Here is a 27,906-nt window from a genome sequence, read left to right on the forward strand (position 1 = left end):
ATTTTCTCAGTGGACACAGACATTGCAATATAGGGTTAATTGAGCAAGTTTTCAAATATAACATCGCCCAGCCCTCTGTGTAATCCCTTGTGTAACACCCACAGGCTCTGAGCTCCTTGAGCAAATCTCTGCTCATTCAGCACTGAGCTGTTCCTAAGACTGGATTGAGGGAGAATCCAATTTAGAAAAACACACTCGAGGAAGAGCGGAGAAAAACAAAAAAGGAAATTTTGCGAGGGATGCTCGGAAAAAGCCAAGCTAGGGCCATGAGATGCAGAAGGCTTCACACGCTCTAAAGGCGTGCGGGCTGTGGGAAGACTTATGAGTTATTGTCTTAAAAGGAGCTCCTTACTTAAGCCAGAAGCGTGATAGCTAGTTAGGGTCTAATCTAGCTAGAGCTGCTTTGATGGGGGGAGAGAGTTTTATTTTTAGCCAGAGAGGTAATTAAAGCAGGCACTGAATCTGAAAACATCTCAGGGATCTGGCACAGAAGGACAAAAAGTGCATCTTAGGCATTCGTGTGAACCGCGAAAGAAGCAGTGAATGTGTCAGAGAAGGGCAGAAAGAGAGCAGGCTCGGAGTTTAGCTAGTAACAGCAAAACTGAACATCGAAGTTACAGAGCGCCTGCCCACTAACAAAACCACATCTCTGCAGACTGAGCAGCTGGGATGGCTGAAGAAGACCTAAATGGCACCGGCACCCCCTTCTCTCTCTCTTTTTCAGGCAGCGGTTTTCTTGCACTTTACCAGATAGGGGTGGTCCAGTCGCTCTTGGAATTGGCACCTGAGATACTAAAATCAGCATCCAAAGTTTATGGAGCATCAGCTGGGTCACTTATAGCTGCAGCAGTGGTGTGTGAATCTAGCCTAGGTAAGAAAGGCTTTGGTTTATTCTGTGTATACGTTTATAATAATAATAATAATAATAATAATAATGAAAACATGGATTTTAATGACATGAAAGGATCAGAAAGGAATGATTTGTATAATAATACAATAACTAATAACTTAATCATTCAGCATCAGGGGACCTACAGGGCCAGATCCTCAGCTGGCGTAAATCAGACTAGCTGTGTTTAAGTCAGTAGTGGTACATTGCTTTCCATCAGCTGAGGATCTAAACCATTGTTCTTCAGTGGGAGCTCATGGGCCAGATCCAGCCCCCACAGGTCTTCCATTTGGCCCACCGCCAGCCTTCTGGGAAGAAGCAGAGCGTTCGTCCCCTCCCCTCAGGAGCCTAGCTTATCCATTCCCTGGCCTCAGAGAGGGGGCCGAAGAACCCTCAAAAGAGCAGAGGTGAGGCTGGGGGCCCCACAACTGATGAGGGGGCTGGGCAGATGGCGGGCTAGCAGCAGGATTGATGGGGAGTGGGCAGATGCAGCTCAGTTTATTTTCCCTCTGTTTACCATCCTGCCATGTACTTAATTTAAAACCTTTCCATTTAAACACCTTGGCGCTAGCCTGTGTTGATACATTTCGACTTACAGCAGTACGCTTTTAATCAGACGTTCATTCAGACACAAAGCGATCAGTAATCGACGTGCTTTCCGTAGCTAGTTTGATTGCTTTCTGCCTTGTCCTTTTCCAGAAAAAAAAGATGATGCCAAGGAGTTGTCAAAATCTCAGGCAATCAGGGAAATTAGACGTGCCTGCATTTCTTGTGCGTTTTAAACTTATTTTCATTTCATAGCTTTAAGAGTAGAATTAATATTGACAGCATGATGTTTTAATAGCATTGTAGTCTATTTGTATAATCACTTGTTTATAAGATTTCATTGGAATATTGCCTATGGATGCCCAGTTTTTTATTTTGAGATTATTAAATACAATCCAGCACATCATGCGTGAAAGGTTGCGACCCCTGGCTGTTGGCAGACTCCCTAGAGAGCACACACGTGAAGAGCACTTTGGCCTGTCCAGATCTGGACATTCCCTTACCTGGCCTGCCAGGAAATGCAATTCCATGCCACCAGTCTAGAGCCACGTATATTAATATATTGTTTCACCTGTTCAGCCAGTGGCCCTGATCTTTAACGGGTGTAACGGGTGCATTGAAATCAGTAAAGTGAAGCTGATTTACACCAGCTGTGGATCTCGACCTGTGTATCCATCTAGATCATTGCATGTGCTCAGTGAGTCAAATCTTCAGCTGATATAAATCAATGTCCTTCCACTGAACGGAGCTACGCCAACTGATACCAGAGGAGCCTCTGGCCTGGTACCATTATATTCAGCGGTCAGGTTTTAGTGTTTCTTTGGACTAGTCAGTAGGGGTGGAGTTCTCAAAAGGAGTCAGGCGTCTCTGGCCCTGTTTTAACTGTCTAAGTCCCAGTGTTGGAAGCACTGTGATGCACAAAACTCCCGCTGAAACCGTAAGTTTTTGCAGTAAAGGACCCTCAGTGCCTATGTTTCTGCCTCTGGGCACATGCCCTGCTGCCCTTCTGTGGTGTCCAGATGCCTATCTCCTGCCTAAGCTCCAGAGCGATTCATCAACTGGGGAAGATAATCGTTCGGCTGCCTAAGTTGTCTGAGGGGCCCAATCCAGCAGACACACTCAGAGGCTGCCTACCGGAGTGGGCCCTCCCCATAGGGGAGCTCACATGAAACAGCTTGGGAGGAGGAAAGCCTTCATCACCACTTTTAGCCCCATGGTTAGGGTCCTCACCTGGGTGGTGGGAGACCTTTGGTTCAGAAGGGATTTGAACAGGGATCTGCCACTTCTCAGGTGAGTGCTCTTACCAGTGGGCTCTGGGACAGTCTAATGGAGGGGGCCCCTCAATCTCTCCTGTTGAAGTGGTTGCACTGTGGAGAAATGAACGGCTCCCTGGAACAGGGGGACTGGATCCTGGATCACCCACCGCCTGGGTGAGTGACTTCATAGCCTGGTGGCCGGCACATTCTCATTCTTGTGCTCTCACTCCTGCTCTCAAAGAATTATGCGGGCTAGAGAAAATAGCCCAATGGTTAGAGCAGCCACTTGCGAGGTGGCAAATCCCTGTTCAGATCAATACCCCACCTTCCTGAGGTGGAGAACACCTAAATCCTTTTGAGCATTCAGCCCTAAATGCTTCCCCGCTCAGGAGAAGAGGCTGCATCTTCCTTTCCAAGGAATACAATGCCTTTTCCAGCCGCAACACTCTAAGGGTAAGTACAGACTTCCCGAAGCCCTGTGAGCCTGAGTCAGCTGATTCGGGCCAGCCTGAATTACAGTGTAGATGTACCCCAAATCCCTGTGATCTTGTAACGTAAGGGCTTGATCTTGCCCCTGTTTAAGAAACAGCAAACGTCTCATTGGCATCAATGGGACCAAGAGGAGCAGCCCCTGGGTGATTTGTCTCTCTCCAGGTGCTGGTTTTAGTGTAGAAAATTAAAGGCACTATGTTAAAGTGCACTAGGGAACTTTTAGTTCACACCAGCAAGGTATACACGGACCTGTTAATACGCACTTTAGAAATCACACCCATGCAGTGCACAGTCCTGCTCCATGTAGACACACCCCAAGCTTTGCTGTTTTTAAAGAATTTTTTAAAGGCAGACAAAAAAAAATGCATAGCCATCTATGTACCAATATCTTAGCTGCTGCTTGTAAGACAGTGGTTCCTGACTGGCATATTCCTTTGCTTGCAAGGGGAAAGATACCTCTAGGAAATCTATAGCGGAGGCAGCTGTAATGGTACAGTCCAATAGCATCCTCCAGCTCACAGGTTGTCCCGCTCCTGGGCAATCACAGCCAGTAGCTCTGGCTCTCAGAGATCAGTTTGGAGCCCTCTTGTTTAGTCAGGCTGCAGACCAAAGGAAGGTCCATGCCGCTCTGGTTTATTATGGCAAAAGTCACAAACATTTGTCATTTGGTTTTCAAGCAACTTTGATCTGAAATTCAGCTCCATTACCACCTCACTTGACCCCGCAAAGCATTAGTTGTTATGTCACATGCCCAGAATATCTGCTCAAACATTTATAACTGCTCTTAATTCCTGGGTTGCTCCAGTGCCTTCGGGACACTAAGATATTTTTGCTCCATCTAATCTGTCTGTCTGCCCGTCTTTCTAGAGCAATCTCAGGCGTTGCTGCACTGGGACAGCCAGAACAGGGGCCCAAGGGAGCTTTGTTCTTGCCAGATTAGGCCCTAGCCCTGCAAAATCTTGTGCAGGTGGCTCAATTTTACACATGTGAGGAGCCTCCTGGATGCCGGTGGAACTGGTGCATGTGCAAACTTCAGCACATGCAGAAATCTCTGCAGGATCACGGGCTGAATGTGCTTCTGGCCATACATGAAATCATCTTGGGCTCGAATGGGGGCCCAAGGGTGTGCTTAATTCCCAATGATCTCGTTTCTGCATGGCCAGATAAACAGATCCTAATCCAAAGCATCCTGCTTCAGCGTGTGAGCCAACTTCTAACTAACGGATGTCAGGAAGAAACTTCCCCTGGCGGCAGGTTATCCCGTTGCTTACTCCCAAAGAGTTTCTTGCACCTTCCTGTGAAGGAGGAGACAGAATCTTGACCTAGATGGACCCCAGGTCTGATCTGGTCTGGCAGTTTCTAATCTACAGGAGTCACAATGCTGATCCTGAGGTATTGCTCTTATTCACGGCTTCAGGGGGAGCCTGCCTACATCAGGACCAAGTATAATTAAGCTGTAAGCAGCCGCATGCTGGAGCTGAAAGGCCATCAGCCATTCTTCCACAGCCCTCTCCCCTCTCTCTCTTCATGTTGCTGAAAAGGGACAGTGCTCTTAGCCCAGGACTGGGAACCAGGAACTCCTGAGCTCTGACATTGACTCTCTCAGGCAAATCATGTCCCGGCTTTGTGCCTCAGTTTCCCCAGCTATCAAATGGGGAATATCCAGTCCCTATCGGCCTTACAGGGCTGATGTAATTATTAACGACACCTTGTTTCCTCCCATGTGAAGTGGGGGATGATAATATTTACTTATCCTCACAGGGATGTGGTGATGAACAGTGCAGAGCCCACCCCACCCTGTGATGAGAGGTCATGAGGGAATCACATGAGGATCCTCTCACAGCGATTTCTACTTCCTGAGCCACCCGAGTCAGGATTTTACCAGAAGACAGGATGATCTGACCCAAACAGATCGGTGGCACCACTCCCGCAGTTTCCCACATACACTCAGCTCCTCTGCTAAACTCGGGACCCATCTGAGCCTCCCACTGAAACAACAGGGCTCAGCTTGATTTTCCTGAACTGTTCCAGTCCCAGCTGTGCCAGAAATGGCCCTATGCAACTTCTCTGGGCCTCAGTTTCCCTGTCTTCAGACTGAGACTCGGGTACCGATGTGAGACTGTGCTCCCTAAGAAGGGATGTGAAATACAGCTCATCAAAGGCCAGTCAGTGCAAGAGGCAAACCTAGACCTCACTTTCTCCTGGTGTCTAGCCCAGTGTCCTGCCTCTAGGCCAAAGGGTATTGTGGGAGGAGGAGGCAGATCCATTCTGTGCCTCACAGGAAGCCACAGCTCCATGCGGCTGCTTTGAGATGATGCCAAGGCTCCGAGGGGCCTGGCAGAATGCACAATCCAGTAGAACGCGAGTCTGGATTTTGATAAAATGTTCAGTCGTTGTGCAAACCCTAACGGGCCTTTGATTGTCACTCAAAGGATTATTTCCTGTGGTTTATGACGGGGCCGAATTTGGATGAATTTCCTCTGGGAGAGCAAAAAGACACTTCTGCGACCTCAGGGTTTTCCCCCTGTCAAATTTCACCTTCCTTCTCCAAGCTGCCAAGGGTATGTCTACACTTTGACCTGTGTGTGTGTGTGTGTGATTCTGTGACACAGAGGCTCTTAAGCAAAGGGTCCTCTGTTCTGCACAGACAACCCTCACTTCAGACCTGACAAACTCATTACACCAAGCACACGTCTTACAGGATATTTCTCCATAAAGAGTAACATGTAAGGTATCCACAGAAAGCTCGTCACTTGTAAAACTCATAATCTTTGCAAGATGTCCGTACAGGTAATATTTAAGCAATAATGTATTTATAGTGAATGTATGCTTTAGTCACCAGGGGACAATCTTGGTGATGGTCCATTTAGGCAGGAAAGAGTTGCCTCCCCACCCTGTTTAGCCAATGATGTAATGCAAAGCTCAATTGCTTAGCCTTGGCAATAACAAGACTTTCAATGGAAAACCATCAGAGGTAACTGCAAACAATCAAAACCACTGGAAGGTGGAAAAGGAACCTTATAAAACAGGCGTTTGCCCTGTTTGTGAATAGAAGCGAAAGACTGTTTCAGTATAACACAGAGGAAGGAGAAGTCCTTTGAATCCATTCACTGAGGAAACCCCTTGTGGAGAGGGGCTGTTTTCACGAACATTTAAATCCTGGTTCTTGTGAAACCAGCCAGCTCTCCAACAGCCTGAACTCTAGGAGGGAAAAGCTTACTTTATTACATAGGAGAGGGAACTATTGATAAGCATAGACCCAGGTTTGAATTTAATGATATTGTTTTGTATTGTAATCATTTGTTTCCAGTACTTTCTCTCTTGTCTAGTTAAATCTTTACCCTTTCTTAAATACACTTATAACAAAATAAAGGTACGTGCTCACAAGTGCTGTGTGTTGTACAGGAAAGGTGGTTTAATGTAAAACTGGACCTCTGGGGGTGGAGGATCTGGGATTTCTGTGAGCAGCCAGCATCAGGGGCGGCATATCACAGGGGAACATGTCAAAGGGACTTGGGGACGAGGGTACGCCTATTGCTAACCCACAAGGCGAAGCTGGGGCTGGCGTAGCTCATAGGAGAGCGCTTGAGGGGCTGACAGGCTGGTGGTGTCAGTGAGATGACACCCAGGCAGGCACAGAAATGACTCCTTCTCAGTGGAGGCAGAGGATAACACAGCGACTTTCAGTCCTGGGTACCCCGAGACTGTCACGGAGCCCCAGCCAGAGGAGACATACGCACACTAGCTCTCATGGAGCTTGATGAGAGCTACTGTGGCTACGTCTCCTCAGGCTGGAATTTCTGGGAATCTCCCCCCAACCAGCACGAAGTGTAGACATACCCTAAGATGCTACCACTGCTCAAAAGGACACCAACAAATAATTAATGTTGACCAAACTGCCTGTTTGTCACTAACTTCTTTCTCAAAAACAGCTGCTCTGTTGTCGATCAAACTTTCTGAAAATATTCCACTTAGGGCAGAGAGTGAACGTGGGCAATTTCCATCCAAAAGGTTACAGCTCGCCAAAATGATACGTGACTGAAAACACAGGAGTATCATGTTGGACAATCTTAGGACTATTGGGCCTTTAAAGAAAACTGGTGATAAACGACCTCTCTTTTCCCTCCCTCGATCAGAGGACCTAAAAGAATCTTTCCATGAAGCGGTGAGAGACGCCAGGAAAACAATTCTCGGCCCTCTGTCTCCCGGGTGCAACACGCTCCGCACCATACAGAAGGGATTGTACAAGATGTTGCCAGAGAACTCTCACCAGGTGGCTTCGGGGAGGCTGCACATTTCCCTCACCCGGATGATGGACGGACAAAATGTCATGGTTTCCGAGTTCAGTTCGAAGGAGGATCTGATTCAGGTAACGGGGTTTCCTCTCTGCTGCGCCTGCAATGCAATTAAATGAGAAAAAACCACAAGCTGAGTTCATGAGGGAGAGGTGAAGTCAATGTGCATGAACAGGTAGAGGGAGGAGAGAATTCCACCTCTGTCCCGGTCCAGAGATTCCACCCTGGTCCTAGGTTCAGAAGCAGCATATTAAGTTACGAGCACCAGACGTGGCCAGAAAGTAGCTCTCATTGGTACCTGCTCCTGGAAACAGCCTGTTCTGTGTGTGCCAACTGCGGGAGTTCCCCCTCATGCTAAGTGTTCCTAGCGCCCCTTTTTGTGGAGCTTTCTAACCTTATCGCAGGCTGCGACCTCTGCCTCCCAGCCACGGCACTTTCCAAACCTTGTCCCCCATTCAGTCTAAACAAGCCAAGTCCCCACATCTAGGGGCCTTTATGTCGAGGCCTCATTCCCCTTCCACAACTGCCAGGCTGCCTCTCTCAGTCCTGAGGCTCATACCATCTCCTCAGTTGGGGAAGAGGCAGGGGAGCCCCCGCCTGCCCTCTCCCAGCCCAGGGACCCTGTGTAAGGCAGGTCAGGACCGCTCCTTCCAATCCCTTGCCACCTTCCTGGGCTGCTCCTTCCTTCTCCCCGCATCCCTTGCCAGAGTGAAGATGCCATTGCTCCTGCTCCGTGGTTTGGTCATCTTGGGGGGCTTCTTCCCATCCAGCTCCTGAGGAGCTTCTGCAAATCTTTCTGGCTGCTGGGTTGTGCTCTGTGGAGTTGCCCCGTCTCTCCTTAGGACATAAATCCTCAGCCCCTTCCCTTGGAGCTGGGCTGCCTCCCACACAGCTACTCCAGCCCTCCTCAAGGCAGTAGTTTCCCCCAGCTGCTCCCCTGGAGCTGGGCTCTCATTCAGGGCAGCTGCAGGCCTTCAGCCAGCCTCCGCTCCAGCTGGCCCTTCTCCCCCAATCAGTCTTTTTGGCTTTGGGCTTGGAGAATCCAGCAGGCCACCTGTGCTGCTGTATTCCAACAAGGGGACGGAAGGCAGCCTATATGCTAGTCCCTTTCCCCGCTCATCCCCAATAGGTTGGATTTAATGCTGTTCTTATCAATGCCTGTCCTGATTTAAATACAGATTGATGCATCACCGACTAGGCCCTAAGATCCACCCCACATTTAAAAGTCTGGATTAGAGCTGGTCAAAATTGTCTGATGAACATTTTTCTGTTGGAAAATGCAGATTTGGCCACATTGAAATGTTTCGTGGGAACGGACGGATTTAGCACAATTTGCAATGCAAAATTATCAAAATGTTTCATTTTGATACGGCCGAAGTGCTTCCTTTAGACATTATCATTTCCACCCTGGTTCTATGATAGTTCAGTATTGAAATGAAGCACTTTGAACTCCCTGGGACAATTTGTTTCAATAGGGTCGTTTCGATATTTCTGAAACGAAAGCTTTGGAAATTTGGTTTCGCGGGAAATTTGGAATGTTGGCTTTTTGTGTTGGGATGAAAGAAAATTTTTGACATGTCAGAATTTCTCCCAGAATGAGAATTCCAAGTTTTGACCGGCTCTAGTTTGGATCCAGATCACAGCACCTCAGTCCCAGTGTATCTCCGTAAAGAAGCCCGAATCTCTGGGCAATAAATCCAATCGCCTCTCAACTTGGGGAAGTTTGGGGGTGAAGTATGCTTTTCTGTGACCCTTCTGTGCGTCTATTCTCCTCACAGGCACTGATCTGCAGCTGCTTTGTTCCTATCTATTGCGGTTTCATCCCTCCCTCCTTCCGAGGTGTGGTAAGTGCTCTCTAGCAAATATTCCAGGGGATACGATTTCTGTCCTCACCAATCTATTGCCAGACTCTGCTCTCAGACATAAGGCCAAATCCTCAGCTGGCGTAAATAGGAGTTGCTCCACAGACTTCTGTCAGTTTACACTAGCTAAGGGTCTATCCATTCCATAGATCTAAAGGCTGCAATGGGCCATCAAGTCAGACCTCCAGCATAATCCAAGTCACTGAATTTCATCCATGAATTCCCTGCGGTGGGTGTGATGTGATCTATACTCCGGGAATCTTGCTGCTGGGTGTTCACTTGGATTATTCCTGTTTCAACGACTTTTAGTTTGCTCTGTTTCAGTCCCTGTGGCTTCGCACTGTTTCGATTTCGGCTGTAAATGTCAGGGTCTCTTGAACCCCGCACGGAGAGGATAAAAGCCCAAATGTAACCCACGAGTTGAATTCAGCTCAGTGCAGTCTGGACAGAGTTCCCTAGGAGGTTGGAAGTGATTGTTCCATACAGAAATTGCCAAAGCCAGCAGGAGTTCCGCTACAAAAAAGCACAAGACGCAGGATGTTGCCTTTAAGTAGCTCTTTAAATTCAGAGATCTCATAGTGCGCAGCCATGAGTCTAGTATTTACAAGCTTGACAAACAGGCTCATGAGTAGCTGGATATTCCAGTGGAGTAGCTGGGATACTCCCTCCCACGCGGGCTAAAGCCTTCATGGGCCGCCCTGTTGCCTTTATATAATCTTGACAACAAGCCTTTAATAATCACCGCGGATTGTGTCATCATATTCATTGCAACAGGCCACTCGCTACCATAATGGCTGCTCTATAGTAACCTGTGTTTTTTAACAGGGGTGGGGTTTGGTTTAACTTTCCCATCCATTCTCATGTCCCACTGGCTACACCTCCCATGCAGGCGGGCCCTGGACTCCAGCCAATAAGTCTCTCTCCCAAGCTGCTCCTCTCAGCTCTTGGCCCATAGCTATGTGGGGAGAACCTGGCAGTGGGAGGAGGCATGCAGAAGCAAGACAGGTTGTGGGAATAGGCAAAGTTCCAAATAGGGGTAGGAGTATGGGGCTAGCTCCTCCCAGTAGGGTGACCAGACAGCAAATGTGAAAAATCGGGACAGGGGGTGGGGGGTAATAGGAGCCTATATAAGAAAAAGACCCAAAAATCGGGACTGTCCCTATAAAATCGGGACATCTTGTCACCCTACCTCCCAGGAATCCAGACCCCATTACAGACCTTTCCTCCCTCGTTGGCACAATGCACCCTACAATTATCCATGTAACGTAGCAAAGCAAACAGTGCAGCAAAGTAGCCTGCCCTGAAGGCACCCCCAGTGCCTTAAGGATTCACAGAACGTTTTAAAAATAGACGTGCGTTGCACTTTGCTAGCACTTCCCCTACAAGGATTACAAAGCTCTTTTACAAGCAAGTAATGCATTCAGTCTCACAATACCCCTTGGGTGGTAGGCAGATTTCATTGTCCCCCCCACTGTGGTACCGAAGGGATAAGTGACTTGTCCAAGGTCACACAGGAAATCTGTGGCAGAGGCAAGAATACATGCCACATTTCCTGACTCCCGTTCCTGTGCCTTAGCCGCAAGCTGATCTTTTGTCCTTTGGGATCAGAGATCAGTGGCCTAGGATTCAGGAGACCTGGGTTCTATTCCTGGCACTGGCCTGCTGGGTGACCTCGGGAAAGTCACATCACCTCTCCCTGCCTCAGTTTCCCAGCTATAAAATGGGGGTGATGATGCTGATCTCCTTTATAAAGCACTTTAAGATCTACGGATGAAAAGCACTAGATAAGAGGTAGGGATTATTATACATGCTACTAATTTGCATATCCCAACTGAGGTTGCAGGTACCCTATTCAAACACCCACATGTAACGAACAAGGCCTGCATTGTTCACACGATCACCTGTCCTGATTGCTGTGACACTGCTGCCTATTTTTAACTTCTCCAAACAAAGTCCCCTGTTGTTTCCACCCTCTACCTCAGCGCTACGTCGACGGAGGTTTCACTAACCTGCAACCATGTTCTGACCTGGAGGCCGTGATCACGGTGTCCCCATTCACAGGCGAGCTGGACATCTGTCCCCGGGACTGCCCGGCTATCTTCTACTCTTTTCAGATCTTTAACAGCAGCATTCAGATCTCAGTGGAAAACCTGTGCAGGATTAGCTATGCTCTCTTTCCACCTAGCTACCTGGTAAGTGGTCCCTACCAATGTACCCCAGTGCTTCTCAATCATCTTACCCTCAAGTAGGGTTCCCATCTCTCCAGGTTTTCCCAGGATTGTCCCTTTTTAGGTAGCTGTCCCAGATGAAATAGCCTTTGAGCTGGTACCCCTACCCACTGGCACTACTTCTATCAGAGCCAGTGAGCTCGGGACCCACCATCCCATGCTTCAGGGCTTATATCGATCTCTATTAGGGATTAGGCTGAAACCTTCAAAGGTGGGTGGTGGTGGTGGAAGATTATCCCACATCTGCTATTGTGGGGTTCTTACACCTTCCTCTGAAGCATCTGGGACTGGTCCCTGTCAGAGATGGATACTGGACGGGATAGATCTTGGGTCTGCTCCAGTTTGGTGACCCCCTACATCCCTACGCTGCAGACGAGGGGCTAGAACCTCAGCTAACGTAATCAGCCTAGCCCCACTGAAGTCAATGCCAGTTTACACCAGCTGCAGCTCTGGCCCAGCACACATCTGTTGCTGTGCCACCCAACCAGGATTGTGCCACGCAGTCCTGGGATTAATGTGCACCTCCAGTTCCGGACGCCATGGGCCCGATCTTCAGCTGAGGTAGACTGGCATAACTCTTGGCAACATCACAGCTGCTTGTTCTCTTGCTCCCCATCAATTCTGCCCTCACATCCATTTGCCCTCCTGCCGCCCCTGGGATACTTGACCCCCCCCCTTCCCAGACCTGCACCAGGGTCCCCTCCACCTTCCTTCTAGGCTGGGGCTGGTCCCAGGGGGTCTTCTCCTCCCCTCCCCCCGGTGCCCCCTGCTTTCCCAGGCCAGGTGCTGTGGCATGGGGGGAAGTGGGGAGGAGCAAAGGTGCTGCACCTGTTGCTCACTGGAGGAGAAGGGGGAGCGTAGCTGCCCTGAGCTGGTGGGTTTTTTCTGCTCCCTCTTCCCATCCAGTGCAAAGGGCATTGGGGAAGTTGGGGGGTAGCTCTGCCTGTTTCCTGCAGCAGGACAAGAACCAGAAATTACAGTCTGATTGGCTGCTCTACCCCAGGAGGTGGGGAAGTGGGGAGGGCAAGCAATCAGAGGGGCTTTTCCTCCAGGTCATGCAACCCTCAGTGACCAGCTTGAGTTGCAGAAGTATTATTGGCCAGGTCTATGGCCCCTTTTGACCAGGGACCTTTTAAGCACTGAGGCCAGCTGAGGATCAAGTCCCAGATGTTAATTCCCCACATGGTGTATCAAACAGCATTAGAGAAGACATGGCTTCTGCCCCTTGAAGAACACTTCCCGCAGCTGGAATTCTTTCTGATTCCGGGTGCTTTCCTCCACAGGTCCTGAATGAGTTTTTTTCTCGAGGGTATCAGGATGCTGTCCTTTTCTTACATAGGAACAGTAAGTGTTACCCCGAGCCTGTAAACAGACAGGAGGCATTCTCTGTATGGCATTGCACGTCATACAGAGAATGAGGGGGGGATTTGATAGCTGCTTTCAACTACCTGAAAGGGGGTTCCAAAGAGGATGGATCTAGACCAGGCCTGCACAACTTGTAAAGCGGCGAGGGCCATATTACTCCAAAGAAAACAGCTGAAGGCTGAAACCCCCCGGCCCCGCCGAAACCACCCCCCAGCACCACCCACCCCCCCCAAAACACACCCCCCCCCCCCCAGCGCTGCCCGCTCCATGGAAAAAAGCCCTCCTTCCCCAGCACCGCCCTGCTGAAACAGCAGTATTGAACCTTGGTAATATGTTATAGCTGGCCCCTAAGGTAGTATAATTAAGGTAAAAGAAAAATGTCTTTTTGCTAGAAGTAGAATAAGATCTTCCCCCTACTTTGTAATCAATTGCCCTGTTGAATGAATGAGGTGTGAATGAGGAAGGTGTGAAAGGCAGGCACCTCCAGACAGCTGCAACCCTTGGAGAGGGGATGGGAGCCAGACCAGATCAGTAGAACGGGTCAGCCACCGACTCGCCGCTCGCCTCCTCAGCCCCCCCCCCCCGGCTCGCCTCCTCCCCCCCCGCCACTGCCCGTCTGCTCGCCTCCTCAGCCGCCTCCTCCCCCGTTGCCGGCTCACCCGCCCCCCTGCCACTGCCCGCCCGCTCGCCTCCTCAGCCCCCGCCGCCGGCTCACCTGCCCCCCTGTTACTGCCTGCCTGCTCGCCTCCTCAGCCCCCCACCCCTCCAGCTCGCCTACTCACCCCCCGCCACTGCCTGCCTGTTCGCCTCCGCAGCCCCCCTCCCTCACCCGCTGCTTGCCTACTCACCCCCCGTGGGCCGCACAGTGAGCCCACCTACTCACCCCCCGCAGGCCGCACAGTGAGCCCATGCGGGCCGCATGTTGTGCAGGCCTGATCTAGACTGTTCTCAGTGGTATCAGATGACAGAACAAGGAGTAATGGTCTCAAGTTGCAGTGGGGGAGGTTTGGATATTAGGAAAAACTTTTTTACTAGGAGGGTGGTGAAGCACTGGAATGGGTTACCTAGGGAGGTGGTGGAATATCCTTCCTTAGAGGTTTTTAAGGTCAGGGTTGACAAAATCCTGGCTGGGATGATTTAGTTGGGGATTGGTCCTGCTTTGAGCAGGGGGTTGGACTAGATGACCTCCTGAGGTCCTTTCCAACCCTGATATTCTATGATTCTATGATTGATATGCAGGAGGAATGATAAAACACATGGTTTTAAATCCCCTGCACCTCCACTACTGAGCAATACAGAAACGATGTATCTAAATGACTTGCTTCTCACTAGGCTACTGGAGCCATCTCTCTCTGTTCAAGTTTATTAATTGAAAACTTCAAAACAAGAACCAGAAGTTACAGTTGCCTTAGGGACCATACACAGATAGAAAAAGAGAATATCCAAATGCTCCATACCCCAAACCCTATAAGACCTACAAGGTCAATTTGATATGGCTGGAGACATCTCTCTGTTGTACTCTCTTTGACCATGGCCTTCCATGACAGCTATGTTCCTCTAGAACAGGGGGAACTGTCCAGCAACAAAGGGAGGCTTGTATCCACAGGCAATAGAACTTCCACAGGAGCCTATGGAACTCACTGCCTTATGAAATAAGAATCAACACTAACCTTGGTTTTGCTAAAGCCCCAGGAGATGTGGGTCAGAAGCTCAGACAAACCTGCTGGCCAGGTGCATTTAGGCTATGAGGGGGAAGTTAATAAAGGCACGGCAGGCTTCTAGTGAAAGTCAACAAGCCATGAAAGTCGATGGGAATTAGGTGTCCTAATGTTTCCAGTCTCATGAAGTGTCACCAGGATCTTCCACATAATCCCCTGCAATCAAACATCACTTAGTTTTACCTGACTATTTATGAACAGTTTTACCCTTTGTTGTCATGTCTCATAGATGCCTTTGGTATAAATTATCCCGCCAACACGGTGACCTTCCGGTTTGCCAGTTTGCTCAGTAAAAATGACTTGTCTCGAGCTAATGAGGAGTCCTCATGCCGGAACCCAGACACAGGAGGGCTGGAATCCAACGGGCCAGCTCCCAGGGACCTGCCCCCGAAGCAGGCTGCTGCTGTGAGCGGGACACTCAATGGAACAGACCAGAAAATACAGCCGCAGCTGCCCCCGCGCCAGCACAAAGGTAGAGGAGTCTGATTTCTTTCCTCCTGTTAGTTTTACACTAGCTGAGTAATGGTTCCCTGGGATCTGTGGAGTGGTGCTGCGGGAAGAGAAGGGATGTGACCTACCAGGTTTTGCTTTGTATTGTATGGGAGGGATGGGAAGAGATTCCAGGCCTCATTCAGCGAGGTGAAGGCCTTTGAGCCCAGCAGTCAAGTGGGATTTTTATGGCTTTACTATGTCTTTTATATCTGCTTCGCTGTGCTTGAAATAAAACAGCTAAGCCCTTCTTTCGATGGACAGATGCCTAATAAATATCATTACTGAGCCAAATCCCGAAGCACTTACTTACCGGGACAGTTCTTGGGGCACCTCGGACAGACAGTCACCTTGCTACCCCCTGTCTCCACGGAGAAGGGGTCTTCCTTGTGGTGGGTGGGTGTCAGTTACCTACCACCATCAGCCTTTCAGCCTCGGGCTACGCCAGCCCTAACTTCACCTTGCAGGTGAACAATAGGTGCACCCCAGTCCCTGAGACCCTTTGACTCGTTCCCCCGTGATGTCCAGCCCCTGACACTAGATGCTCACAGAAATCCCAGATCCTTTGCCTCCAGAGGTGCACCGTGTCCCATTTCACCTTAAACCACCCTTCCTGTATAACACACAGCACTTGCGAGCTCATGTAACAAAATAAAAGTAGGTTTGGTTAAGAAAGGGTACTAGAAACGAGAGAAAATGCTGGAAACAAATGGTTACAATACAAAGCAAAATCATAAAACACAAACCTGGGTCTACACTTATCAATAGTTCCCTCTCCTATCTCAGAAAGTAAGATTTCTCCTCAAAGATTAGTCTGTTGCAGAACTGGCTGGTTTCACAAGAACCAGGATCCAAACGTTCATGAAAGCCTCCCCTTGCTCCTTAAGATGTTTCCTCAGTGAATGAATACAGCGTGCCTTTGCCTACCCTCTGTTAGACTGGAACAGACTTTTGTTTCTGTTCATAGACAGGGTCAACCTGTGTCTTTTTGTAATGTTCTTTTTGTATCTTCCAGTGGTTTCAATTGTTTGGAATTGTCTTTGATTGTTTTCCATTGAAGTCTTGCATTGCATTGCATCACTGGCTAAGCAGGGTGGGGTGACAATTCTCTCCTGGCTAAATGGGCCATCACCAAGACACATTATCCCCTGGTGACTAACTTTCCCTCCGACTCCGTAAAGCAGACTTTCAATATAAATACATTATCCTTTAAATATCTTCTGTACATACATCTCACACTGATCATGAGTCTTGATGAGCTTTCTGTAGATACCTTCATGTTACGCTTTATGGATAAATATCCTGCAAGACGTGTTTGGTGTAATAAGTTTGTCAGGCGTGACATGAGAGTTGTGTGCAAAGAACAGGGGGAGGAGCCTTTGCCAAGGAGTGTCTGTGTCACATCTACTCAAGCCAATCTCTCATCGAAGCATGGATGTGTGCACAGATATTCCCGGGGACAACAAAGGATGATACCGCTGAGAACAGCTGACCTGTGGCTCCACCCCACTCAACCTACCTACTGTGGTTATCCAGTGGTGGTGCTCGGTGGGGTCAGGAGCAATGGGGGAGGGTGACGCTACAGTGATGACACTCATTTTGTTGTCATGGTCCCCATTCCAGATGCACAGCTGATCCAGCCCCCCGTGTCTGGGATGTGTGTTGCAGTTGGGGTAAATGCATGTTGGGAGAGTGAGTATGGTAAACGTTAGGGTTGCTACATTGATTGCTGCTCGATGGTGAACTATAGTAAATTGTGTGTGTGTGAACGCGTGTGTATACATATAAATGGAAAGTGTGTATAAAGCAGCAGCCACAGATTGAAAATTCCTGACACATTTTTGGTGCATTCCAACCTCGTTTCCATTTCTCTGAAGTTCCGAGGGAACTAAAGACCCAGTCAATGCCCATAGCGCAGGTAAGCGACAAGTATAACACTAATATCTATTGCTATGCGCAACAGAGGGGTCAAAGACCATCACTGGGATAGAGCTATAACCAAAACTGGGGCGAAGGTGGGCTTTGCACAGGGGACAAATTGTTTGTGTCCAACTCCCATTGGATTCCAATGGGATTCGGGTGCCTAATTTCCTTACTTCCCTTTGACAGTTCAGCCTTTTAAAGGAAATTCTCTCTTGGAGGGTAGGCCAGGGTGTTTAGACTCAGCACAATTTTCAGGAAACTATTCATTTTGGGGTTTCCTTTAGTTGAATTTGCTCCATAAATTATGAGTAATTTTTTAAAGCCTTGTGTTTGTTTATCTGTTATTGGCATTTGGCTGTTACTCCAGCTGCCCGGGAGAGGCAGAAGGCATCTGGATTGCTGGACTCGGTGGCTGAGATAATATCACAGTGTCTTATGTCATATAAGCTTCCTACAAAGATGATGTTTTCTCTTAGTAAGAGGTGAGTCAAATGATGGGGTCTAAATTAGCTGTTAGCACTGAAGAAAGAAATCTTGGAGTCATTGTCGATAGTTCTCTGAAAACATCTGCTCAATGTGCAGCAGCAGTCAAAAAAGCGAACAGAATGTTGGGAATCATTAAGAAAGGGATAGATAAGACGACAGAAAATATCATATTGCCTCTATATAAATCCATGGTACACCCACATCTTGAATATTGCATGCAGATGTGGTCACCCCATCTCAAAAAAGATATATTGGAATTGGAAAAAGTTCAGAAAAGGGCAACAAAAATTATTAGGGGTATGGAACGGTTTCCATATAAGGAGAGATTAATAAGACTGGGACTTTTCAGCTTGGAAAAGAGAAGACTAAGGGGGGATATGATAGAGGTCTATAAAATCATCACTGGTGTGGAGAAAGTAAATAAGGAAGTGTTATTTATGCCTTCTCATAACACAAGAACTAGAGGTCACCAAATGAAATTAATAGGCAGCAGGTTTAAAACAAACAGAAGAAAGTATTTCTTCACACAGTGCAGTCAATCAGTCTGTGGAATTCTTTGCCAGAGGATGTTGTGAAGGCCAAGACTATAACAGGGTTCAAAAAAGAACTAGATAAGTTCATGGGGGATAGGTCCATCAATGGCTATTAGCCAGGATGGGCAGGGATGGTGTCCCTAGCCTCTGTTTGCCAGAAGCTGGGAATGGGCGACAGGGGATGGATCTCTTGATTGCCTGTTCTGTTCATTCCCTCTGGGGCACCTGGCATTGGCCACTGTCAGAGGACAGGATTCTGGGCTGGATGGACCTTTGGTCTGACCCAGTATGGCCGTTCTTATGAGTTTGTGTTGAATGAGAGTTTCTGGTGGCTTTTCAGCCGTGATTCTTTGGTGAGACTGTGTGGCCTACTGCAAGGGAGTGGGAGTTGGGAGACTTAGGGTTCTATTCCTCATTCTTAGGGCTGGTCAAAAATTTTCTGTTGAAGCTGTTCTTTAATGGAAAACTGGGTTTTCAATTAAATGAAAAGTGTCTGCTTGCTGAAGAAAAGTTTGATTTTTTCATCCAAAAGCAAAACACCGGAAAACTAAAATATTTTGGACAAAACCTGAACTATTTCAATTTGGATAACCCACCGGAATGGCTCATGGGAACTGTCGGTCATTTTCTTCACGTCCCCAATCTCCTCCAGAGGCCTGGCTCTGCATTCACAGCACAGTGACCGCAGTCCATGTCTTTGCTTTTAAAGGATAGAACAGCTCTGGGCCTTGTTGGACGAGATGTGCTGGATGGCACAACAGTTCAAAAGGACCGGGCGTTTGGTCAGAAACACTGCTGCTGGTTTGTCAAATGGAGTGGTGTCAGAGAGGTAAGAGGTTTTATTGCTTTACAACCTTGATGGAGAATTGGGATTTCCTGAGGAGGGAGGGGCATTAGGAGAAGATATTCAAAGGCACAGCACCTAAATACCTTTGAAGATCTGGTCTTAAGTGCCTAACTCCCATTGATTTCAATAGGAGCTAAGCACCTGAATACCTTGGAGGATCTGGATCCTAGCTTTCATTGAAAGTCAAGGTGAGTTAGGGGCCTTATGACCATTGCTGCGTTTGACAATCTCCCCCATGGAGTTTCATGGGGAGATGAGTCAGCCCTGCAGGAGAGTCATTGGCCATGGAACCGTCTAAGCACTTTGGCTACAACGTACAAGCCTGCGTGCCTAGAAGGAGGTTCTAAAGGAAAAGTGGCCCCATTTTCCAAGATATTGAGCGCCTGCAGCTCTCACTGACTTTTGAGAGTGCTTCAACCCTGAGAAAAATCAGGCTACTTGGGAGGCTAATTTTAAGGTATGAAAATTTTGGGGCTCAGCAACTCTGTAGAGACATACTAAGCGGGGAGAAGACAGACTTTAGCTTCCTTCAGTGAGATCCCCCAATGTCACTTCACAGAACTTAGACCAATTGGACAATTAGCCCATCTTCACTGTAATGTCTTCCCTCAGCCCATGCCTGACGGTTCTGTGTGATATTTTCATCAGAGCTTTGTCCAGCCTGGTTTCTAGCTTCATAGAGGGCTCTTTTTTTCAGCTAGAAAATTTGCTTTGGGCACGTAAAGCCTGATCCAAAGCCTATAGAAATCTATGAAAGTTTTCTCACTGATTTCAGCAGGGCCATGATGATATTGAAGAACCTCTACTGAGTCATTATGCTCCATCTCTCCTGGTCCCCGGGGAACACATATCCTTTTAAGCAGAGCAGCAGAAAGTTTTAGCCCATCACTCTCATAGCAATGTGTTAGGTTGGGAATTTTTCACTGAAACTTTTTTCATCAGAAAATGTTGATTCATCAAAACCGAAACTTCCCGCGGGAATGCATCAATTTTGACAAATTGTTCCTGTAGAAAAAACAATTGCGGGTGTGGGGGGAGAATTGTCCCATTTTAACATTTTTGGAATAAAATGATGTAATTTTTGGTTCAAAATAACTTTTCATTTGAAATATTAGTTTCATTTAAATTTTTTTTTTAAAAAGGGCAGTATCAAAATAAAATGTTTTGATCAACCCAAACTGAAGGGTTTTTTTTGGCGGTGGGGGTGGGGGGTGGTTTTCTGTTCATGAAATTTGACTTTCTGTCCTTGTGGGAATGGGAGATTTTTGAAACTCTCAAAAATTCTCACAGGATAGGAAAACCACTTCCTGCCCAGCTCTCATTTTAGGATGCACATAGTGTGACATGCACAGCTTTTCTTCAGAAGTGGATCATATGTAATAAATGTCCATTTGCTTTCTTTAGGAGGCTGTCATCACTGGGCATGCTGCAGTATTAACGCTCGGGTGACTCTGCAACTGTGCTGCTGATTGAATGGCTTAAGCAGCGATGGCTGAAATTAGGACTCAGTTCACACAGTCACTATTGCCTCTCTGAGGACATGTTCTTTAAGGCAGAGGGGGCAAGCTTGATTTCTAATGCTGCCAAGAGCTTACCCCTTCTATGAGAAGTATTCAAGAAAAGATTGTCACACTCAGCCTGTCCCGGTGCACCATATTCCAAGGAGAGATATGTTCTGGTGAGATGGAAATCAATGCATCTTTATAATTATTAAATGGCAAAAAACGCCATTGACACAGAGTTAAGGCTGCCCCGTGATTGCTCATGCCTTTCCACAACATAGACTTCAGCAAAACTCAAACTCCAAAAACCAGGAAATACAGAGTTAAGGTGAATGCCCACACAACCTTAACTCTGCCTCCCAGCGCTGGCAATAGGTACTGGGAATTATCTGCAGTCACTCCAGCTGCATTCACTATGCTGGACATAGCTGTACTGAATGATGGAGCAATAGGCTGGAGTAGCTTGGAAGAGCTGTGATTGTGATATGAGGAGCTCTGGGTTTGAGTCCCCCCCATGTGGAAGCAAGAGGCGTGCGTGTACCTTGAGGTTCCAGTCTGCCTCATTACCACACAGAATTGTGTAGAGGGTGTCAGGGCACTGGTGGTCTTCTTGCCATTGGTATTGTCAGCAGGGAAATAGGATATGAGAGCAGTCTGGATTTAAAGATGGGTAGGGGAATGCCCATGTTTGGGTGGTATCCTATGTGAAGGGGTTGTAAAAGGGTAAGAAGTGGTGGTTACATTTCACAATTGTGGTATTATGGTGGGGAAGCAGGCTCAGTGTTTCAGAGTACAGAAAAGTGCAGCTAGCGCCTGTCCACTACTGTGAAATGGCAGAGTGGGAGTCTGTGTGTTACGGGCATTGTGGGTGCTCAAAGAGGGCAGAGTTAAGGTGGTGTGAGAATTTATCTTAACTCTGTATTTCTTGGCTTTCAGAAGTTTGAGTTTTGCTGACCTCAATGTTCTGGAAGGGCAAGCTATCACTGGGCAACCTTACTTTAACAATTTTTTTGGCCATTTAATTTCCTAGCTTTCTAAACAGAAAGAGAAATGTTCGTTGAGAGGAGTTACTGGTAATTTAGACAGTTGTAGTTCTCGCCTAGATTTGCAGTTGATATGCAACTGAAGCTAGATAATAACCCCAAAACCTAGCTTTTATATAGTGCTTTTCATCAGTACATCTCAAAGAACTTTACATCATTATCTCCATTTTACAAATGGGAAACTGAGGCACAGAGCATGGAAGTGACTTGCCCAAGGTCACGCAGCAGGCAGGTGGCAGAGCTAGCAATAGTCCCAGTCCAGTGGTTGTTCCACTAGGCCACACAGTTGCTTGTGATTTGAAATGTTGGACTCCAGCACCTGCTTCAGCCAGGCTTCTCCAGTCATGTTCCAGCTCCACCCAGCCCACCGCACCTCCAAAGTGTCCCCCCACGCTCTGCCCAGCTCCATCACCGGCGGCCACTGAGGCATTCCCAAAATATTGGACATGCCCAATACTTTTGGGAACATCTGTCAGCCCCCCCATTGCCCTCCGAGATCCTTGCATACACACAGGTGGCAGGGAGTGGGGCTCAGACACCACTGGTGGGGGCACGCACCCCCAAATTCCATAGGAGGTAGGGGAAGGGCTCAGACACCCCCCCCATCCCAGAAAAGCAACCCCCCAGAACCTTGCTCACATGAGGAAAGGCAAGGAGAGGGGTCAGATCACTTCAGATGGGCAGGGGCCTCCAGATCGTGGCATTCACATGGGAGGGCAATGTGGGGCTGACAGCTGTCCCTACCTCAGCCTTTACTCTGCCCCATTCCCCTTGTCATTCACACCCATGTCCCCCTTCCCAGTCTCGCACCCTTCCCCTCCCTCATTCCCTAGTCCCCATCCCCTAACCCCTCAGCCCCCTCCCCCCCCACACTTCCACCCCTAATCTCACAACAAACTTCCTAACTGTAAGAACAGCAGGACAATGGAGCAGACTGCCTTGGGAGGTTGTGGAAGCTCCTTCACTGGAGGTTTTCAAAAGGAGGCTGGATAGCCATCTGCCTTGGATGGTTTACACACAACAAATCCTGCATCTTAGCAGGGGGTTAGACTAGATGACCCTTGCGACCCCTTCTAACCCTCTGATTCTAATAATCATCCTCCCCTCCCAGCAAGCCTTTGCTTATGTAGTTTATTTTCTTTCCAACAATAGTTTCAGTGTCTTTTGACTATTCTGCTGTATTCAGATTACATTTCCCCCAAATAAAAATCCCCTTTGCTAGAGGCAGATTGGAGCAATACACCTGTTTTTTTGTTTTAACTTCAGACTTCTGCCCTGGGCTGGATTTGAAATCACAATTCCTAGATTGGTGCTTCTATTTAACACCCACGACAGTCCCTCAGAGCCACCCGGGTCCTATGATAAAGAGAGAGTTCTCCAGGTAGCTAGCACCTGCTCCCTTTAATCCAACAGGGCTTGTGAGTTTAACTGGAGAAGCAAACTCTTTTTGAAATGACATTTCATTTCACCGCACACACACAATTTGATAGTCAAGTAGTCTGGTTTTCGTGTTTCTTTCCCATATTCATTCAATGGGTCCCACATCAACAGAAGATACTGCGTTTTCCCACCTGAGAAACAAGATACTTTCCCCATGTGTGATACTGTAGGTTTCTCAGAACTATCCCCCACATGTCCCGTGTGTACCGAAGCACTGGCTTTAGGTTGTGATGTGTGTAATGATGGAGGGGTGTGTGTGTGTGTCACTGCTGCAGTTATAAGGCGCATCACATTTTACTGCCCTCACGTGGACTCCTGGATTGTGACCATAATGGGCCAAACTCTTCCCTACTGTAATTCCATTCATGGCAGTAGAGCTGCATCAGGAATAAACTCAGCCCAATATTTCTATGACTTGTTGCAATTTTAGGCTGGAGGAGGGCCCCACAGGGAAGCTGTGGCAGAGAAGGGAGCAGGTCTGCAGTGCCCCTGTACGATCCTTCCTCTCTCCCTGGCAAAGTGAGCCTGTGGAATGTCTCAGAAGATTTTGTCTTCTGCTTGTCTGTTACTATCATGGGAGGTGTAGCCTGATTTCCTTGCAATTACCTTAACAACCACACCCGGGATGTATCAGCGGCTGGGAAGCCCTGCCAGAGACATCTTGCTGTGGAAAATGGAGCAACAAGGATCAGGATGTCTGACTAGGCAAATCTAGTGATGGAGCCTGAGAATACAATGGAGCTACTCACATGATGTAGACAGATGTTTAAGTATCTTGTTGAATCCACAGAAGAGTTGGGTTCAGATTGTAGGCTGGGTCCTAATTTGGTCCAACACTTCTGAAGACCTGCAATGGGAAGAGCAGCTGCAGATCACCCTTGTTTTCATTTTCCATGATGGCCAGTTACCTTAGAAAAGGTGAGCGGAGACCAGTGAGTTTCAAGGATGTTTATGACAATTCTGCAGATGTGGCTCATGCTCCGAGAAATGGACAATGTCCCTTCAGTTCTCATAAACTGCCTTCAGTCCCTAAACATGACAGAAATTGCACAGTTTTGACACGGGAAATTTTTTTTTGGATTAAAACCACACAGGACTTTTCACGATTTCCTCCTCCTCCCATGCGCTCGCCAGCTGTAGTGGCCACACATCTCCATCAGATGGAACCTCTGAGCTGAGTAAGGATGGCTCATGTGAATGTAAGATCAGGACCACAGCTGTTAAGATCTTGGATGCACGGACTTTGTCTTCCTACTTGTTTGCAAAGCCTTCTCTAAACAGCTGCCCCAATGTAAGTGATAATAATAGAAATACAGTCTACCTCCCTGCCTGAGGACCATTAGCCTCTGATAGACCCCACACCGCCTTTTCCTCCAATAGATCAGTAGCTCCATCCCAATCCACAACCTCTCCAGCGGCGATTTAAAGCAATTCAACTTCTTACCGCAGCTGCTGCTTTACTTAGAGAAGCAAGCATGGCATTTTTGACACTGTCTGATTATTCTCAGCTGTCTGGCAGCCCAGCCTATGACTCCCAAGGAGCACCGGGACTGAACAATCCTGTCCAAACAAAGCTACAAACTGTGTAGGTGCCCATCGGTATCTATGGAGTCTCATGATTGCCAAGGTCTGACAAAAGGAAAGTCACTATAGACTGTATTTCTTTCCAAGCACCCCCACAGAGCAGTTTGCAGACCTATGCACTGCGGGCACAGTCACTGCACACTGGATAGGATCCAGTCTTAGGGGTTTTGCCGTTACTACTTATGTAAACTTCAACGAGGCAACATAAACCTCAGATGACTCCTCGGGCTGAGCTTGACTGTTCATCATCTTTGGGCCTGACCCTAATTTCCTCTGCTCAGAAACACACCACAACTCCTGTTTCTAGGGTGACATCCTGGTCCCACTGAAGTCAGTTTAGCAATTGACACTTCAATGGAGCCAGGATTTCACCCCTAGATTGTAAGGTGGGATCAATTTGCTCCATCAGGGTGAGTCAGGAAAAGGGCTCTGCACCTCTATACAGAGCTCTAGAACTTGCCACTCTGGTACAGGTCAGCGTACAGTTCACACGCACGCCCACAGTAGGCGCTAATTATATTTTATAAAGGATGTAGCACCTTTTTTCTGAAAGGAGATTGAAATGTTTTACAAATAATCTATTACTGAAAACACAAGCATCTGGCGAATAGAGACTCTGTGGCAGAATCATGAAAAGAATCCAGGTCTCCGGACTCTCAGTCCATTGCTGTAACCACTAAGATTCTTTGCCACCCAACTCACTATGAGTCAAATCCTGTTCCCATTAGTTAGCGGCTCTACAGTTGTGCAAAGGCAGAAACTCTCCTGTGTCTGATTCCGATCTTCTACTCAGAGAAAGGGCAAGTTTCCTGGGGAGTTTGTCATGCCCAGGACCCTGTGATGAAATCTCAGTGACCGAGAGCAAGCCTGCTCTTGTCTTTTTTTGTCTCCCCCTTGGGAGCTGCAGCCACAGGCAAAAGCCAATAGGTGGGAAAGGCAAACAAAGAATAGGGATAAAGCTGAAAAACCTCATAAATGGCCCATAAAGCAAGTTCAGCCAAAGAAACCATTTCCTGAAAAACAGGCTGAATCCAAATGTCACCTGCGAAAAGCTAACTTTAATCTGTTGCTACAAGTGCTACTATGTAGTTGGCATTCATCCATCAAGAGAAATTCTAGATGCTGGTTTATACAGAACAGAGGAAGACAGATATAATAGACATCTATACACAAAAATGACATTGGCGGAGCCTTTCAAATTAGAAAGGACTCTGGACTAATCCTATCATCATGTACGGGACCATGTTCAGCCCCCAAATAAATGTGCACAGATCCCAGTTGGGTACTTCTTTTAAGGCAGAGGTTTTACTACAGTATCTTCCCATTGATTCAACAGCTAGTTCGATTTTCCTCCATTCGATTTGATCTAAGTCCAAGAAATGAAGTCATTTGGATGAAAGAGAAATACAACATCCATCTTTTAGTTTGGATCCATGTCACCCTCTTTAGGAAGATATGATACAATTTAATCACTAGCTATAGAAAACGGATGTTTAATTAGTAAGTTAAGGGCCTCGAATTTGGAATGAGAGAGAAGGGAAAAAGCAGAGCCGTAGGCAGAATCCCTGGTAATAAAAGATGTCTCACAGTCCTATTATACAGAATTTGCAGTTGCTATGAAAGCATTGTCATGTGCTAGACAAAGCTGTGATCAAATGGATAATAAAATCACCAACTTGTTTCAAAGTAGCAGGAACAGTCCTGTCCAGAATGAGAGGCTGGGTCTGATCTGATCAGCACTGGTGCAACTACATTGAGTTCAGTGGATTTACTCCTGATTCACGTTGGTGTAAAGCAAGATGAGAATCAACCCTGCCACCTTATAGTCTCCAGGTCAGTTTAATGTACACAGAAGGGTGACAGCATCAGCTTTCGGAAGGGGAACTGGAACGCTGTCAACAATTCATCATTACTCTTCAGAGGAATAGCTTATACATGACTAATTTCATTGATCAAGTGGCCTTCCCCAGCTCAGTGGCTTGGGGCACTGCACCGACAGCTGACATGTAATTTAGATTTGATTGTAAAGCCAGGCCTGTGTGAACTGAATTTTAAAGGGCGTTTCAGCCATTAATATCAATGGGGGCAGGAGCAGGTCCTTAGGTTACAGGCTAGTTTTACTTGGGATCCAGTCCTGCACTTGAGTAAATGACTCCAATGAGCTGTGCTCTAGATGCCAGAGGGCCTAGGCACGTATGTAAAATTACTCACGGGTATATGCATTTGTAGCACCGGCCAACTGGGAGAAAGGACAATGAGGTACCTACTCCCCCTCCCTATAAGTCCCCCATTCCCTTGGGCCATTCTGCAGAGCCCCAACTCTCCAACTTGGTCCCTGAGGGGATGGGAGAGCGATGGAGGGGGACCAAAGCCTGCCTCCCCCAGCAGGAGGATGAGTTTAGCACATCCCTGAGCTGCCCCGCCCGTAGGGCTTTGCCATGCCCCAGCAGTGGGACGGTTGACCTGCTTTATAGGGGGACTGTGCTCTGACCTGCTCAGGAGCATGATGGGCTCAGTGTGGTACTGACCTGCCCATGGGGGGTGGGGGATTGGGGGTAGTGACCTGACAGGCCTCTCTGACCTTTTATGTGTCCCTGCAGCCATCGAATAACGAGCAGGGGAGTCCAGCTTCATGAAGTACTTAATATAAACAATGAAATCACACAGAAGGGGGAGTTCAGCCTGTGGTTATGGCATCCTCCGTCTGCTGGTATAATCGCAGCAGCAGGAAATCGTCCAGGTGAGGCAGTTACAGCGGTGCTCAGAGAGTGTAGGGCTGCTTCTCACAGCTAGCTTTTCTATGGCTATCTGCTGTCTGGCTTCATTATCCCAAAGGATGGGGCTTTCATCCAAATTAATAATTTACTAGCTCTTTTCAATCCCTAGATCTCAAAGCCCTTTACAAAGGAGCTCCTTGTCATTATCCCCCCTTTACCCAGATAGGGAAACTGAGGCACATAGGTTCTTTAAAACTGTCTGTCTGTCTGGAATGAGACCTGAGAAGTGATAGACTCGACTCAGCCATGAAGCCAGAGGAATCGTGTCCCACAGGAACATGAGAAGTGGGACGCCAGCAACCACTTCCTCGCCGGGGGCGGCTTCGCCCGTTTCGCCGACTGGTGGTTCATCCACCGTGCCCGGCTCAACTGCGTCCCGCTCAACGGAGCCGTCCGCCACGGGAACCGAGACAAGCGTTGCAGGAAGTGCGGCTACCCCAACGAGACCCTGCCCCACGTCCTGTGCAGCTGCAAACCCCACTCCAGAGCCTGGCAGCTGCGCCACAACGCCATCCAGAACCGCCTGGTGAAAGCCATCGCGCCATGCCTGGGGGAGATCTCCGTGAACTGCACCATCGCCGGTACTGACAGCCAGCTACGACCTGAAGTGGTCGTCACCGACGAGGCCCAG

General features: G+C 48.0%; 1 protein-coding gene across 1 annotated transcript; it reads left to right on the plus strand.

Annotated features, from left to right (window-relative positions):
* Positions 1-669: 669 nt before the first annotated feature.
* Positions 670-27,109, plus strand: LOC112115199 (patatin-like phospholipase domain-containing protein 1). The gene is made up of 7 exons (XM_024212214.2): positions 670-871; positions 7,320-7,552; positions 9,257-9,322; positions 11,323-11,532; positions 12,852-12,912; positions 14,881-15,123; positions 27,099-27,109. The coding sequence occupies exons 1-7, from the start codon at positions 670-672 to the stop codon at positions 27,107-27,109; spliced, it is 1,026 nt and encodes a 341-aa protein (XP_024067982.2).
* Positions 27,110-27,906: the final 797 nt, after the last annotated feature.

Source organism: Terrapene carolina, unplaced genomic scaffold (assembly GCF_002925995.2).
Source record: "Terrapene carolina triunguis isolate 2854851 unplaced genomic scaffold, T_m_triunguis-2.0 Scaffold552, whole genome shotgun sequence".
Taxonomy (NCBI): domain Eukaryota; kingdom Metazoa; phylum Chordata; order Testudines; family Emydidae; genus Terrapene; species Terrapene triunguis.

Coding starts and splice junctions, on each gene's coding strand:
- LOC112115199 (XM_024212214.2), top strand. CDS start 670: ATGGCTGAAGAAGACCTAAATGGCACCGGCACCCCCTTCTCTCTCTCT. Junction 872..7,319: donor GGTGTGTGAATCTAGCCTAG/GTAAGAAAGGCT, acceptor TCCCTCGATCAG/AGGACCTAAAAGAATCTTTC. Junction 11,533..12,851: donor TCTTTCCACCTAGCTACCTG/GTAAGTGGTCCC, acceptor TTTCCTCCACAG/GTCCTGAATGAGTTTTTTTC.